The sequence below is a fragment of the Asterias amurensis genome, chromosome 19 (assembly GCF_032118995.1).
Source record: "Asterias amurensis chromosome 19, ASM3211899v1".
NCBI classification, from domain to species: Eukaryota; Metazoa; Echinodermata; class Asteroidea; order Forcipulatida; family Asteriidae; genus Asterias; species Asterias amurensis.
In genome coordinates this window covers 9,636,076-9,650,301 of record NC_092666.1, presented here as the reverse complement: position 1 = coordinate 9,650,301, position 14,226 = coordinate 9,636,076, and the positions used below count along the sequence as shown (strand labels likewise).

Sequence of the window (14,226 nt, the reverse complement as noted above, 5' to 3'; positions counted from 1 at the left end):
CGGCCATTTATGGGAGTCAAATTTTTGACTCCCATAAATGGCTGACGGTGTTAGTTCGCAAAGTAAAATGAAAACCACGCAATTTTGAGGCAAATGTGTGTTGATCATTGTATTCTACTTTTAAAACATCTTTCTAACCATATGTATTTTATAACAAACGTTTACAAACGCTTTTCAAATACCAACTTGACCGATCCAATGCAATGTGTTCCTTTAACTCGTGCGTCATTCCTCAGGGAACAAGCATACCAGCAAAAAAACGGTTCTTTTCAAAGTATAAATCCGTAAAACTCCTACACACTCACAGTCATTAGTGAACCCAACAAAAAAACTGTATTGTAATTATTGTAAGAACCAACGATGCAGGTCTGGCATTTTATTATTTGAAAGAGCAAGGCCATTTCCATTTTTTTTAATCATTTAATCATTTATTAATGGGGTACTTTTGATTGGGAACCATGACCTAGACACTAGCGACAGGGGCCACGACCTTCATGTAATTCCACTGGCAGGTTATGTACTTTAAAAGGTTCATGTTCTAAACAATCACCTCAAATTGCCATGAATTTGCAATTCAGTTTTAAGTGGAAAGGTTTTTGAACTTTGAACAGCAAACGTACATCACTTTAATGACGTCTCTCTTTTAATTGGCCAAGTACCATCAAGGATCACAAAGTATGATTTCAAAGTTGAAAAAAAGTAGTTGCAAACTGCTTACCAAACAAAAGGACATGTATGGTATGAACGCAAAGAAATAATTAGCGGCCTGATGTTTTGACCTGAGCAGAGTTTTTCCAAAAGCTAAATTTGTTTTAAACCCCACAAATTTAAAACCCTTTTCATATTACCGACCCAATTCCCAGGACGTAAACAAACCCCAGGAAGTTGCTAGAACTAATAAATAGCCCCAACCCCATCATATTTGTGGAAATTCACAAACTTTGTTCTCAAACTCATTTTAGGCATAGCGTTTTATAAGCTAGAGTCGGTATGTCTTTTGAACACCCTGTTTGAAATTTGGACAATGTTTTTTTTTCCCTGTCATTTACACTACATGTTGGCCTAATTTTATTGTAAATGAATGATTATCACCCAGTTTTAAAATTTCAAACAAATTTGGACACCCTTGCGCTTTTACAAACTCCTGGCTAAAACATTGATTTTAGATGAACCCACAATTTTACTTTGTGTCAATTACCACTGAGTGAAGCCCCCTAAAATTATTTGAAGTGTCTTTTATCACAAAAGAGCAACCTGTAGGCATACTTGTACAGGGGTGGATTTCACAAAGGTAGTCCTAACTTAGGACTAGTCCTAGGCAGTGCTAAGAGATAGGACCAGTCCTAAGTTAGGATGAGTTACTGGTCCTAACTTAGGACCAGTCCTATCTCTTAGCATTGCTTAGGACTAGTCCTAAGTTAGGACTACCTTTGTGAAATCCACCCCAGAACACATGTGATGTCCATGTACATGAAGATAGAAGATTTAACAATAACACAAGTCAATGAGCACCAACAATAACTCCTCAAAGCCCTTTAGTCTTACAACCTTTTGTTGTTTGTGAGTAGGGAAGAAAATAGTTTGTTGTTTAAACACTTATTGCAAACAAACCTTCAAAGGGGGGAGACTGATTTAAATTCAAAGTCTAGGGGGTCAGTCATCTAACCATAAAAAGATTACACAAGGCATTGTGGTTGAGGCTTAATGTTTTTTACCTGCAGTATAAATATAGCCCCATGTGATGCGCATGTGGCCACCTACCCCAATTGTGGTTTTCAACCGCAGCAGAAATGGCGGGAAACTAGTTCATGTACTGATCACTATACATTGCACATCATGTATAGTGTTTTGAATACACATGTTTTTCTCTACAATAACACAGCTGGTTTGTTCTTGGAAAAAGGCAGAATATTTTATAATAAGTGTAATAATAGCTGACCTACATGTAGGCCTACATGGTGTAGGCTTTAAAGTAATAGACTTTTTTTATTAATTTTCTGTTTATTCCAAGGGCAAACGAGAGAGCACTGCCTCAGCAACTATCATAAAGTGTGACCACGATCCACAAGCTCCATTCTTAAAATAATTTCCCGACCAGAGTCTATTTTAGAGACACTAGGCGGCAGTAAGCTATTTCTACCTCCATGGCTTAGGTCACTTGCCGAGCCAAAATTCATAGAGAGCCTGCTTTCAAAAAGCGTAACAAATTTGCAGTAAAGTTGGCTCTTTATGTCGGAACCTTTCTAAAATCAATTGGCTGTTATAAGTTATGTATCTATCCATTTGAAAACCAGAGTTGGCATGGGTATTTTCTCTTAGTAACCGAAACCACGGCAACGGAAGCAATGACATAACAGTCCCCCAAAATAACAGGCATGACAGGTAACTTTCTAAAATCAAACAGGCAGTCCTGGTTCGTTGACCCCCGACCCTCAATAATGTAGATGTGAATGACATTGGTACAAACTATACCAGAAGGGAGAAAAAACAGTTCCGCCCCACGAATTGGAAAATCCTGGAAAATTACAGTAACTCTGTGCATTGGGAGTGTTGGTGGTCTCGACGTTTCAAACAGTATACTCTCAAGCCGAGCAGAGTATACTATTCGAGGAGTGAGACCAAACCGGTTCTTTTCAGAGCCAACACTCCCTATTATTCATAGTTTATTTCAAGAAAATTTGAAAGCTCAAGGAGATTTTGAGAACCTCCTGAAATCTAGAAAAATACAGAGAAAACACACGCCTGTAATAATAGACCTTAAATGCACATGATGTCATACCAGTAGAGCGCCCTCACCTAGAGGTAAAAAAAGCGATTGTTCATTGGCCAAACCTGTGCACCGCGCATACAAATCAGTGCGTTTTGATTGTTTCGTCACCGTTTTACCTCTAAGATAACGTGCTTGATGACGTCAATGCATGGTCTATTAAATTGGGGGAAAATAAGGAGGTACATACGTCTCCCATTAGCTCTCCGACGCCCAGCGATGGGGTTGACTGGGAGACACGGCGAGCCTTCAGTCCTCCTCCATGCAGAGGAGGAATCACGCGACAGCATGCCTTGATTGGTGCTCCCGTGGCCCTGTTGAACCATCAGCAACGTAACACGTGACGTCCTCTTGGGGGGCAAATCCAAAAAGCGTTGTCTTCAGGAGGAAAGCCACAGTTTTTTCCCGCGTGGGTTCGTACAAATGATTTCCACGTTTTGCGATTTTGTAAAGATGAATCGTGAATACGACGCAAAGTATTTGGAATCCAACACACTGCTTGATCACATGAGGGTTACCGGCAATTTTAATGATGATAAAGTCCCCATTGCTTTTGATGTCAATAAGTTCAGTATAGAGAAACGATGGTGGCACACGATGCTAGTCATAATTTGGTTTTCGGTTAGGCCGCTTTTAAAAACAAAAACAAACCTGCAATCACGTCAATATCATCTCCAAAAACTCAATCCAATCCAAGTTCGAGAAACTTCAGGTGAAACGTAATGTCCTTCCACACAAGTGTACAATCTCGTATTACATCCAAATGGTCAATCCCGGCGTCCTGTTGTCAAAATATAGGCGTCAACAATCTAATTGAGGACAACAACAACAAAGCCTGATACGTATCACTTCCTGGTTTTGTCAATCCAAGTACGCACCATCACTGATGAAAAATAATTAACACCTACTTCCTCGCGGCGAGATTAATTTGGTCACACGAGAGAAGCCGGTCTCTAAATCCCTCAGCTGCGATCCTCAAACCCGACGTGATGACAGCGACACTAAAAAAGGATATCCACTTCATAAATATTATAAATCTTCATCGGGTTAAAATTATAATAACATGAAAGCACATCTCTGTAAACCTCACTCAGCAGTTACATGTACATCCGTATGAACCCCGGGTAGCAACAACACAGCATGGGGATTTCCCAACCAGCACCCCATACACTGGATACACTAAAAAGCTGCTATTAGCTGAACCGACACTTCCAGTCTGACATTCAACCCTCGCCGGGTCGTCGTAAGAATATTACTGCCTCCACGCTTTGCTTCCAAAAATGGAGAGATGAACTCCAAACAAGAATTCAGACTGTGTGTGTGGATGACGACAGTAACTGAAGATGATCCAGCTCCAAGCAGCCGGTGAGCAAACAGCGTACGTCAGTACACGGATAACATCTACAGAGAGCATCTAAAATATTTCCAAGTGAAAAGCTCCCGGCTCAGTCGGCCTCCAGTCACAGAGAAAAGGTTACCAATTGATTACAGTGTCAACTCCATAGATTGTTAGTCCATAGCAAAGAAGGATTGCTAGCTGATAATCATGACCAGGTATTCACCTTTATGTTGTCTGTTGTTACCGGCAAAACTGAAGCCTCCTGTCATACACAACCTATTTTCAAAACCCATGTATATTACGAGCCTTGTACAAATTCAGACAGTTAATTTGCTCATACACTCTAACAGTCCTAACGCACAGCTCACCAATATGGAAATCCTATCTGCAAACGCCCACCGGGATATCCGACAAGCCTATCAGACGGTGCACCCCATTGGTCAAACACAATGCTTCTGGGATTAGGGCAATAGTTTAGGGGAGCCAATCAGATAAGGGGTCAGTGAAGGGTGAGGCATTGACTGCTTGGCCACTCAGCTGACAATCATCTGTGGGTAGAATTTGGACCGTACCATTTCCCAGACAGGGTGACTCATTATGAGTGTATTCATGGGGGAGGGGGAGAGGCAGCGGGAAAAGCTCACTGGTTTTATAGTGGTGCTTGGACCGCTAGGCAAATTTTAATCACTAGGCAGACTTTATTACTCGTCATTAACACCGCAATGAGTTCTTCAAGTGCAAGACTAGGGTAATGAAGTATGAATTATTCATCGTTAGTCCAGATAAATTATTTCCACATTACCAAAAATCTTGTTACTGGGTTAAATTTTGTTCTGCCCTTCGTTGAAAGACTAAAATGGTAGCAGCACCGTTTAGGAAAGGTTAGATATTTTAATGAAGCATTGGGTTGGAATTTTGTTCGCTACTGATATAATGTGACACATACAGTGTCACCGACGTGGTCATGACCTTTTACTTCAAGTATAAAGGCAAAATGTAGAAACATTATCTAACCACTTTTATTTAGCTAGGTAACGGTAATCGTTAAAAGTGAACGGGCACATTTTCATTAAGCTGCTTAATAATAATAATAATAATAATAATAATGAACGGCACTTTTATAGTGCTTCACACAACAGTCCCGAAGAGCTTTACAAAAATTATTGAGTAAACAGGTAAGTTTTCAGCAGATGTTTGAAAATGCTTCGGCAGAAACATTGTTTCCAACATTTCTGCTAAGCAACAATAAGCAGATTACCAGTCACAGATGATGTAGAATGATATTCTAGCCGGTAAACTTGTCCTGGCAAACACAATTTTTGTTGTGCTTAAACAGCTCCATAAAATTTGGCTCTGATCTGAGCCAAAAATCATCAAACTAATCTTTGAAAAATTATGCGCAGAATGGGAGATTTTTAATAATAATAAATAATAAGACATTTGTAAAGCGCCAAATGCAAAAGCTTCTAAACGCATAAAAGAAACAATAAAATAACAATTAGAGAAAGATACAAGATACAAATAGGCAAATTACAAAAAAGAAGCTTTAAACAAATGAGTTTTCAACATGGACTTAAAACATTCTAAAGAATTAGCTTGAACACTAGATGGCAGCAGATTTACCAGGAAAATTGCAATCGTTCTTAGCATGCGCAATTCTAAGAAAAAAATTTACAAGGTAAGTCTGCTGCCACCTTGTGACCCCCATAAGTTTTTCATTGCAGTGAAATGAAACTAGGCCCATATTTGAAAACTGAGTATGCCTTGCATGCTTTTAGGCCACGTTTGCGTGAACTTGAAAAAAATTGTGCAACTAAAAAGTCAAGGTTGCGAAATATCTCTTTCCTTTACTGGATCAGTCAAGCGTGACAGTATCCAAGTAGACTATCAAGTCTCACACCCAGACTCAAATGGCTCACTTAATGCACATGTACCTGTACGGGTATCTAACTACTACTAGCCGCTCCGTTCCAGATGGCTGGTGGACCTTACACCATGTCTACATGTATTGATAAGTGATCAGTATTACCAGACTCATTATAAATGACGATAGCAGAGTGTGACTAGACGACACATGATAGAGGATATAAAAACTGTAAATAAATTACCGACGTTAGTCTAAAACAATAACCCCATAAAATTTAATATTTATCAAATAATCTTTGTATGCAAGTCAGCATACAATTTTATCTTGTATGTAATATCAGTTGCTAACTCAAAAATCATCATTAGCTACTCAACATTGCCTGTTAAGGTGTGCACAAAATAAAATCAGTCTTTATTTTTTACTATAACAAAATCGTTACCTACAAGTTCACCACAAACAAGGCTAAAAGCCGAGTGCCTTCACAGAAACAAAACCTGCATTTTCACCTTAACATTTTTGAAAAGGATACTGTCTGATTTATTCAGTTAAAAAGGGAACCTTTGTTGATCTGATAAATATCATCTTAAAAAAAAATGAATACTAGTTTTGAGTTTGAATATATTTGTCCATTGACGACAAAAACAATCAGGAAAAAATTGACACCCCCCAAAAAAAAATAAAAAAACTTAAATGATAGAATTACAAAACTACGCACATCCGTTTTGAATAAACTGACATGCTTGATTTCATTTTAATGCTGTCTTTGCATGAACGCTCTCATCTTATTACACGATCATGTTGACACGAAAAAGTTACTTGTCATTTTGACATCGTCACAATATAAATGTTCTTCTATTTGATAAAAGTATGTCTTAAAAGGCATAAAAGCTCACTTGGTAATAAATAATGGGGAGAGGTTGATTGTATAAAACAAGTTCTCAGACTAGCCTGATCAATATCGCCTGGTTGCATATCGCAATTTAGATGTCAGTGTAACTAAAGGGTAAAAGCAAATAATACTCTTCAACCGCAATATAAAATTAACATATTTCGTTGTGGTACCCACTAAGCTTGGGCGATATCACGATATTATCGAATATAGCGATATTAATTTGGAAACGATTTCGATATCGGATGGATTTGGTTTTAATCGAAATATCGATATATCGCGATATATCGTGATATCGATTAAATACCGCGATGTATTTGCTAGCTGAGACATCTTGCACCCCATAGGTTTGGAGTAAAACCAGACGAATAGGTCATTAGAACACCTCTCTTATGCTATGACTGTCTCTTCTACATTTTCACTTGGAGTTTGAAGACTGATGATGTCAAATTTAATTAATCGTGATTATATCGAATATCGCGATATATTGTCGGCGATATATCGTGAATAAAATAAATCGATATCGCCCAAGCTAATTACCCACTGCTAAAGTACAGTTCGAACAGCCTCCCTAGCCACCAGGCTAGCATAACCCAAGTGGCACAAGATGACATGGTCCGAAGTTCCAATCCCACCCGAGTGAGGCCTGGGATTTTTGTCACAGAACTCAATAAATTTTACTTATAACAACGCACCTTTTCTTTTAAAGCCAGTGGACACTATTGGTAATTGTCAAAGACCAGTCTTCTCACTTGGTGTATCTCAACACATGCATAAAATAACAAACCTGTGAAAATTTGAGCGCTATCGGTCGTCGGAGTTGCGAGATAACTATGAAAGAAAAAAACACCCTTGTCACACGAAGTTGTGTGCTTTCAGGATGCTTGATTTTGAAACCTCAAGTTCTAAACTTGAGGTCTCAAAATCAAATTCGTTGAAAATTACTTCTTTCTCCAAAACTATGTCACTTCAGAGGGAGCCGTTTCTCACAATGTTTTATACTATCAACCTCTCCCCATTACTTGTTACCAAGTAAGGGTTTATGCCAATAACTATTTTGAGTAATTACCAATAGTGTCCACTGCCTTTAAAAGGGAAAGAATACATTTGGTACCCACTTGTATGAATGGCAACAGAAAAGGCAGCAGCTTTCAATAGCATAAAGCATTTTGATAATCATTTCACTTTAAAGTAAGTCACCGCTGTTTTCACGAAGTAGCGAATGGAAAAATACATTCCAGTTTTTATACCCTGATTTGAATCTGAGATGCGTTACTGACAGTAACATCTCTGAGGAGGTGTATTCCAATTACAGAAATTTTTTCTTGCTTGGGCATAACAGCTCAGGATTTTTTGAGATTTTGTTTCTTCCATCAATAATTGAGCTTTTAACAAATCATGCGTGCAGGCGGCCAGGCTTGGCGACTCTTGTTTAAACATGTGATGTCAGCCCTGTATGCTTTGTTTTTGAAAGGGCAAGGGCACCAAGGCATTTTCTCTTTGGCAAAGGGCACCCTATGAGGAAATTGTAAATTTCTACTGGAGCATTTCAAGGGCACCAAGGCAATGGCAAGGGGCAACAGAGGCAATTGCCTCCGTTGCCTCTGTGAAGTGTCAGGCCTGTGATGTCATTGTCATGCAAATATTAAGTTTGTGTCATATGTCACATCGTCTAGATAGGATTAAAACAATCGAACGATTCAAAAAACCAAATGAATACGTTTTCCCTTTAAAATGGTGACCACGATTTGAACCCACACTGCTTGCATCGAAAAAAAAAAACGAGTCTCTCTCCACAGTTGCTGGTCACACCTTCGCATTATTCTCATCTTACACTCTAGCGAGAATTGAGCGGGCGAGAATTGAGCGGATTTATAAATAGCCCCCACAAATACTAATCAGAGGGTTGGAGGGATATCGAGTTGGGTGGGGGGGGGGGGGGGGGTGGGGTGGGTAGTGTAAGCCTGAGGCGCGTCTGTGTGTCTTTTAGACACTCTGTTTTAAATTCAGACACCCTGTTTTATCTGTCGTTAACATAATGTGAATGTCTTGTAAGCGAGCACAGGCCTGTATGCTTCGTTTTTGAAAGGGCAAGGGCACCAAGGCATTTTCTCTTTGACAAAGGGCACCCTATGAGGAAATTGTAAATTTCTACCGAAACATTTCAAGGGCACCAAGGCAATGGCAAGGAGCAACGGAGGCAATCGCCTCCGTTGCCTCCGTGAAGTATCAGGCCTGCGAGCAATTTGGACACCCAGGTTTTAAATTTCCAGCAGATTTGAACACCATTTTACCTGTCTTGGCTAAACCTAACGAAAACCTTCAGAGGGGCGGGGGGTAGGGGGAGGGTGAGGGGGAGTACAAGCCTCCTCTAGTTGGAGGGGCATGTACCTCCATGAAGCTAATCCACGCCACTTTTAGGGCTCAAATTTAGGGAGGGGGGGGGGGTCAACAAGACCGCAGGGCTTTTCTCAGGTTACAATATTTACTGGACTGGCAGAAGACTTAAGATTTTCCAATGGAAAATTGACAACTTTTTAATGTTATGTTTATAGTATTTTACCCTACTACCCACATTTTAGAAAACAAATTTAAGCCATAAGTTCAGAATGCCAACAGTTACACTCTGCCATGAAATGAACACTGTTTTCCGGTGCTATTTACATAAGTCAATGAACTTTCAGCTAAAGTCGCCACAACAATGATGTGAAACACAGCAACACCATTTCCCAGGCCATTTATTATTGAGGTTTTTTTGTGTGTTAATTTGCACAAGAGTCTGACTCATATTAACCTTAAAGAAACTTGTCCAGGCCAACAGTGTGTACCTATCTCACGCCGACCCTCCAATTGCTCAATATTGACCCAATAAACTATTGAGGAAACATGGCCAGTTATATTTCTCTCAGTCATTATTTACTCAGGGCAGTCAGCCGTGGGAAACAATCCTGAACATCAATCCCAGTCCGCACCCCCCCCTTCTGCGAAAGCTTGTGCACAAACATCACACCTCAGTACTAGCCCCCCCCACCCCCCCGCCCCCCAAAACAAAAAGTACGGGTCGGCCGGGTAACCGGAAACAGAACATGATTTTTTCTTCTTCAGGTACAATGTAATTCGACTTTAATGGGGTGCAAGTTCAATTGGTGTAACTGAAAAAAAAAAAAAAAAGGAAGAAGAAAACAAACCGAGCAAACTTGACAATGATCTTTATTTTTTGGCGGGAAATGTATTGACCTATGTGGTTTGAACTATGAGTGGTTGATTGTACAATAACAGTTCAGGTTAACTGAAAAGATGTGCAAAGTTAGTTTATTGTACTACCGTCAGGGCTCCAAATTTTGGCACAAAATCCACAACACTACAGTAGCTCAAAACTTTTGCTGGACCGGAAATTTTTTCACAAAACCAGAATCAAAATGAGAAAAAAAAATATATTATTTGTATCATGATTTAACCAGGTTGTATATAATATGAATACAACTTTGCTTGAGCATATGTGCGTAGTCCAAATAAAAGCATTCTTCGCTTACACAGCAAGCACAGAAATCTTGCACTTGCCACTGTAAGCGAAGAATAGTGATGGCAAGCGCACATTTCCGGGCAGTAACCATAGCCATGAAATTGGGTTCTGGTTGTCCTGTGGATTATAAAAACAATTTTAACCCTTGTTCTTAGTGATCTATTTTCATGGAATAAATCCATATGTCATCAAAACAGTCGATTAGGTTTCTAAAAGAAAAAACAACAAATCCAGAGTTTACCAAAAAGGCTTATCGACTTGACCAGAATTCGATTCAAAAAGGAAATGTTTAAAATTCACTCCGCTCATCTATTTTTAAAAGTGTTCAAGTCGAGGTCAATCCTATTTTCTCTCTCACAAGAAGAAAGCGCTCTGATGATCTTTACCAAGACATTAAACCACGTCGTTAAGGTGATCATCTCCGGCATCTGGGAGTCACCAAACTAGGACAAGTTGACTTTAAGACTGCTCGGTTAATAAGGTCGCATGTAAACACCCTCACGCAATCAATCCAGTAACGCGAACCACTCCAACACACACTGGGGAGTTCCACTCCGCAACGACGCATAAACAATGAGTTCAGCGCCGAGAAAACTTCCAAAGAATTACCAACATCATGAAGAAGAAGAAAAAAATTGCGAAGATCTGTTGGTTTTTTTTATGCCTGTCTCAGGTTGCTCGGTTAAAGTGTTCTTCGAACTCATTTAAAGTCAATACACGTGCATTTTATGAACTTCTCATCCTGGTTGTTGATGCTCTAATGGGCCAATTAGATCTCTAGGGGTGGGGGAGGGAAGGGGCTGGGAGGGGGCCCATAAGGTTCCCTCTGGGACCCCGATTAGGACAGACCAAAGAAATCTCAATCGACTCTTGGTACTTGAATTACCAAGTAAATCCATTTCTATTTATAACAGACACTTGGGTCAAAAGTTGAATGTAGAATTTCAATTAGGGTCACAGTCCCTGATCAACTTTGAAACTCTGCCATTAAGATAGGACACAAACTATCTCATTTGGGGTATATTCCTGCCCTGAATGGGGGAATCTTTCTCCCCAATGAGGATGTTAATGGTCACCAATCAGGGAACCAGTAATAATAGCTTCTGCCCTATCACATCACCTTAACTACCCCAATCGGAGTATACTTCTACTCTAATTGGGTACATAATCTCCCGATGCGGAGATATTGATCCTTATCCAAACCTTCCTGATGCAGGAGATTTCTATGGGTCTTGCAAACTGTCACGTACACTACATTTTAAAACTGACACTGAAGCACCAAGATACACAACACCGATTGTTCTATTTTTACACAAGGTTCCGGCATGTGCACAAAACGTCGATGAATATTTCCTGCAAGTTCAATGTTACCAGGCCTGTAGGCCTAAGCGTCAGTGTTGAAAGGGCAAGGACACAAGGCATTTTCTCCTTGGTGAAGGGCACCCTATGAGGAAATTCAAAATTTCTACTGCAGAGCATTTCAAGGGCACCACCACGACGCATTTTCTCCCTTGTAAAAGGCACCCTATGAGGAAATTTAAAATGTCTACTGTCAGGAGCATTTCAAGGGCACCAAGGCAATGACCAGGGTTATGGAGGCAATCGCCTTCGCTGCATACATGAAGTTTAAGACCTGCAGCGGATTTCACAAAACGCTAGGATTAATCCTATCTCGAGGTTGGACGAGTAACCCATCCTAACTTAGGATGGGTTCAATGTGTCTAATGTCTACGGATAGGGAACTGAAATCGTCCAAAGTCCTAAGGTTAATTCTATTAGTAGGGCGAGTTTGGTGAAATCGACGGCTGGGTTTTTTAAAAGCACAAAAGACGAGCAAGACAGTATTCAAGTATAGAGTGTATGTGGAGCACAACATGACATTAGCCCTTCAAGCCACAATGGGTCTCCCCCACTTACAAATAAATCATGCATGTCATCTGGGCCTTTTGTTCGAATTCATGTGCTGGTCTGTTGTGGCTGTTCTATTCAGAAGGCCTACTCCCTGTGGATTCTTAATCTGCATGCAGTGTCTCAACAAAGACTCAACAACAAAATGTGATGCTATTATAAAATGAAATGAAATTAAAATGAAATGAACCAAAGTACTTCGCGAAGTTTTCCTCAATGAAACAAAACGTGACCTGCTTTGTATATGATTTATGGACCAATAATTATGGACACTTAATTGACAAGACGAGATAATTCATGACAAAAATGAATTCTTCAAATTTATCAAAATCTTACTATATTAATTTTGGTTGTTACCCATACATAGATGTGTAATTTCCCGAGTCCTGTTTAACAAAATCTTACTTCTTTCGCAAAAAATGATTACTAAAGAAAGAATTGCCTATAAAACAATGGGCCGATTACATCTTTAATCCAAGAACAGAATTAAAGAATGTATCTGCACGGTACATGTAGATATCCATAGGAATGCATTTCTAGTACACGTAGCTCAGAATGTTGACAAGACCAGAATTTAATTCACAAGACCAAGGTCAAAATGAGTTGAACGAGCACGAAGGAAGCAACATAATTCTCATAAAGTGTACTTTCCAGTGGTCAAGAGAATTTAAAGATATTTCCAGATTCATACTCGACACTTTTTACCAAAATGAGAGGCAGCATATTTTTATCAAATAGAAAAACACAAGACCAACGCGCTTGTCTGGTTTTTAGTTCTGACACTAGCCTGATGCTAAATTCACTGGCTTTGGGCCTGCGGTCCAGTGTTGTCGAGCGCTGATCTTTATCAATCTTATTGCATGCCTGAAATTACACGGCATCCGTTACCCCTGGTCTTGGTGCCCCTTTGAATGCGTCCCTATAAACTTTCAGATTTTACAATAGAAAAGTCACTTGCAAAATCAAAATGACCTTGCCCTCGCAAATATGAAATTCCAAGCCAGGGAAATTGCTCTTCGCAAGAAGTCTATTCAACTCGCACCGAGAGGTCGACCCACTACAGACGTTTAAGCCAGACACGATCACGATAAGTAATTCCTGCTTGGTCACTGTGCACAGTTTACCTTCCCCCGCTGAGAAGGTATCCTTACAAAGTCTTGACAAGATGGGACATCACGGAAGGAACTTATTAATAAACTTGCTTCTGCTGACTGTAAAATGACTAAGACACTTCCTCCATCCAGTGGGTCAAATGGGGGGCTGTGTCAAATCAAGAGTCTGAATAATCGTACGAGTACGCACTTCGGGGATTCCAAAACCCAAAAAGCAGGCGCAAGTCTGCAAGATTATTTATTATGTTTTTGAATTGCTCAGAGAACATTTATGATACAAACAGGAAGATATTAATTACGTGCATTCAACGTAATAGGGGAAAAGTTTCCATAATCAGAGAGACTGTCAAATTGTTGTTCATCAGAACATGGATGAACATCCAGGCTTGACATTGTACTTAATTTATACAACAGCTCGTTTTATTTTTTAAAGAAAAATCTAATTAAATTTAAACAAAAAGTAATGAACAAGATAGATTTTAGCTCAATTTTGTTTCGCAAGGTCGGCGTACTTGTCGGGTACTTGGACGACTTGGGTTGACTCTCAGATGATTATCAAACTCATTCTTTATGAAATATTATTTCAGTTTCTTTTGATTTTGACACAAAATTGCACTCAATGCATCAACCAATCTTACTCTACTGGCCATTAAAACACAAACAGCAGGGAGTCACAGTAAAATAAACGATCGTCGTGTCTATTGGTACTGTTTCAATAAAGTTTGTCCAATGATGTTTGTCAATTTTTGGGGGGAGAATTAAAGGAACACGTTGCCTTGGATCGGACGAGTTGATCAAAACAAAAGCGTTTGTAACCGTTT

At 39.6% G+C, this 14,226-nt stretch overlaps 1 protein-coding gene across 3 annotated transcripts in view; it reads right to left on the bottom strand.

The window, feature by feature from the left end:
• The window catches only part of LOC139951370 (dual specificity tyrosine-phosphorylation-regulated kinase 1B-like), a 59,328-nt gene that overhangs the window by 41,757 nt on the left and 3,345 nt on the right, over positions 1–14,226 (bottom strand). The window contains exon 2 of one of the 3 annotated variants that reach the window (XM_071950239.1): positions 2,958–3,548. The exons of 1 other annotated variant lie outside the window; for it this stretch is intronic. In XM_071950239.1, the coding sequence (XP_071806340.1) occupies positions 2,958–3,093 (136 nt within the window). In that variant the 5' untranslated portion in view covers positions 3,094–3,548. Of the gene's footprint in view, positions 1–2,957; positions 4,442–14,226 lie in introns of those variants that run through there. One more of the 3 variants, XM_071950238.1, reaches the window with a different exon arrangement.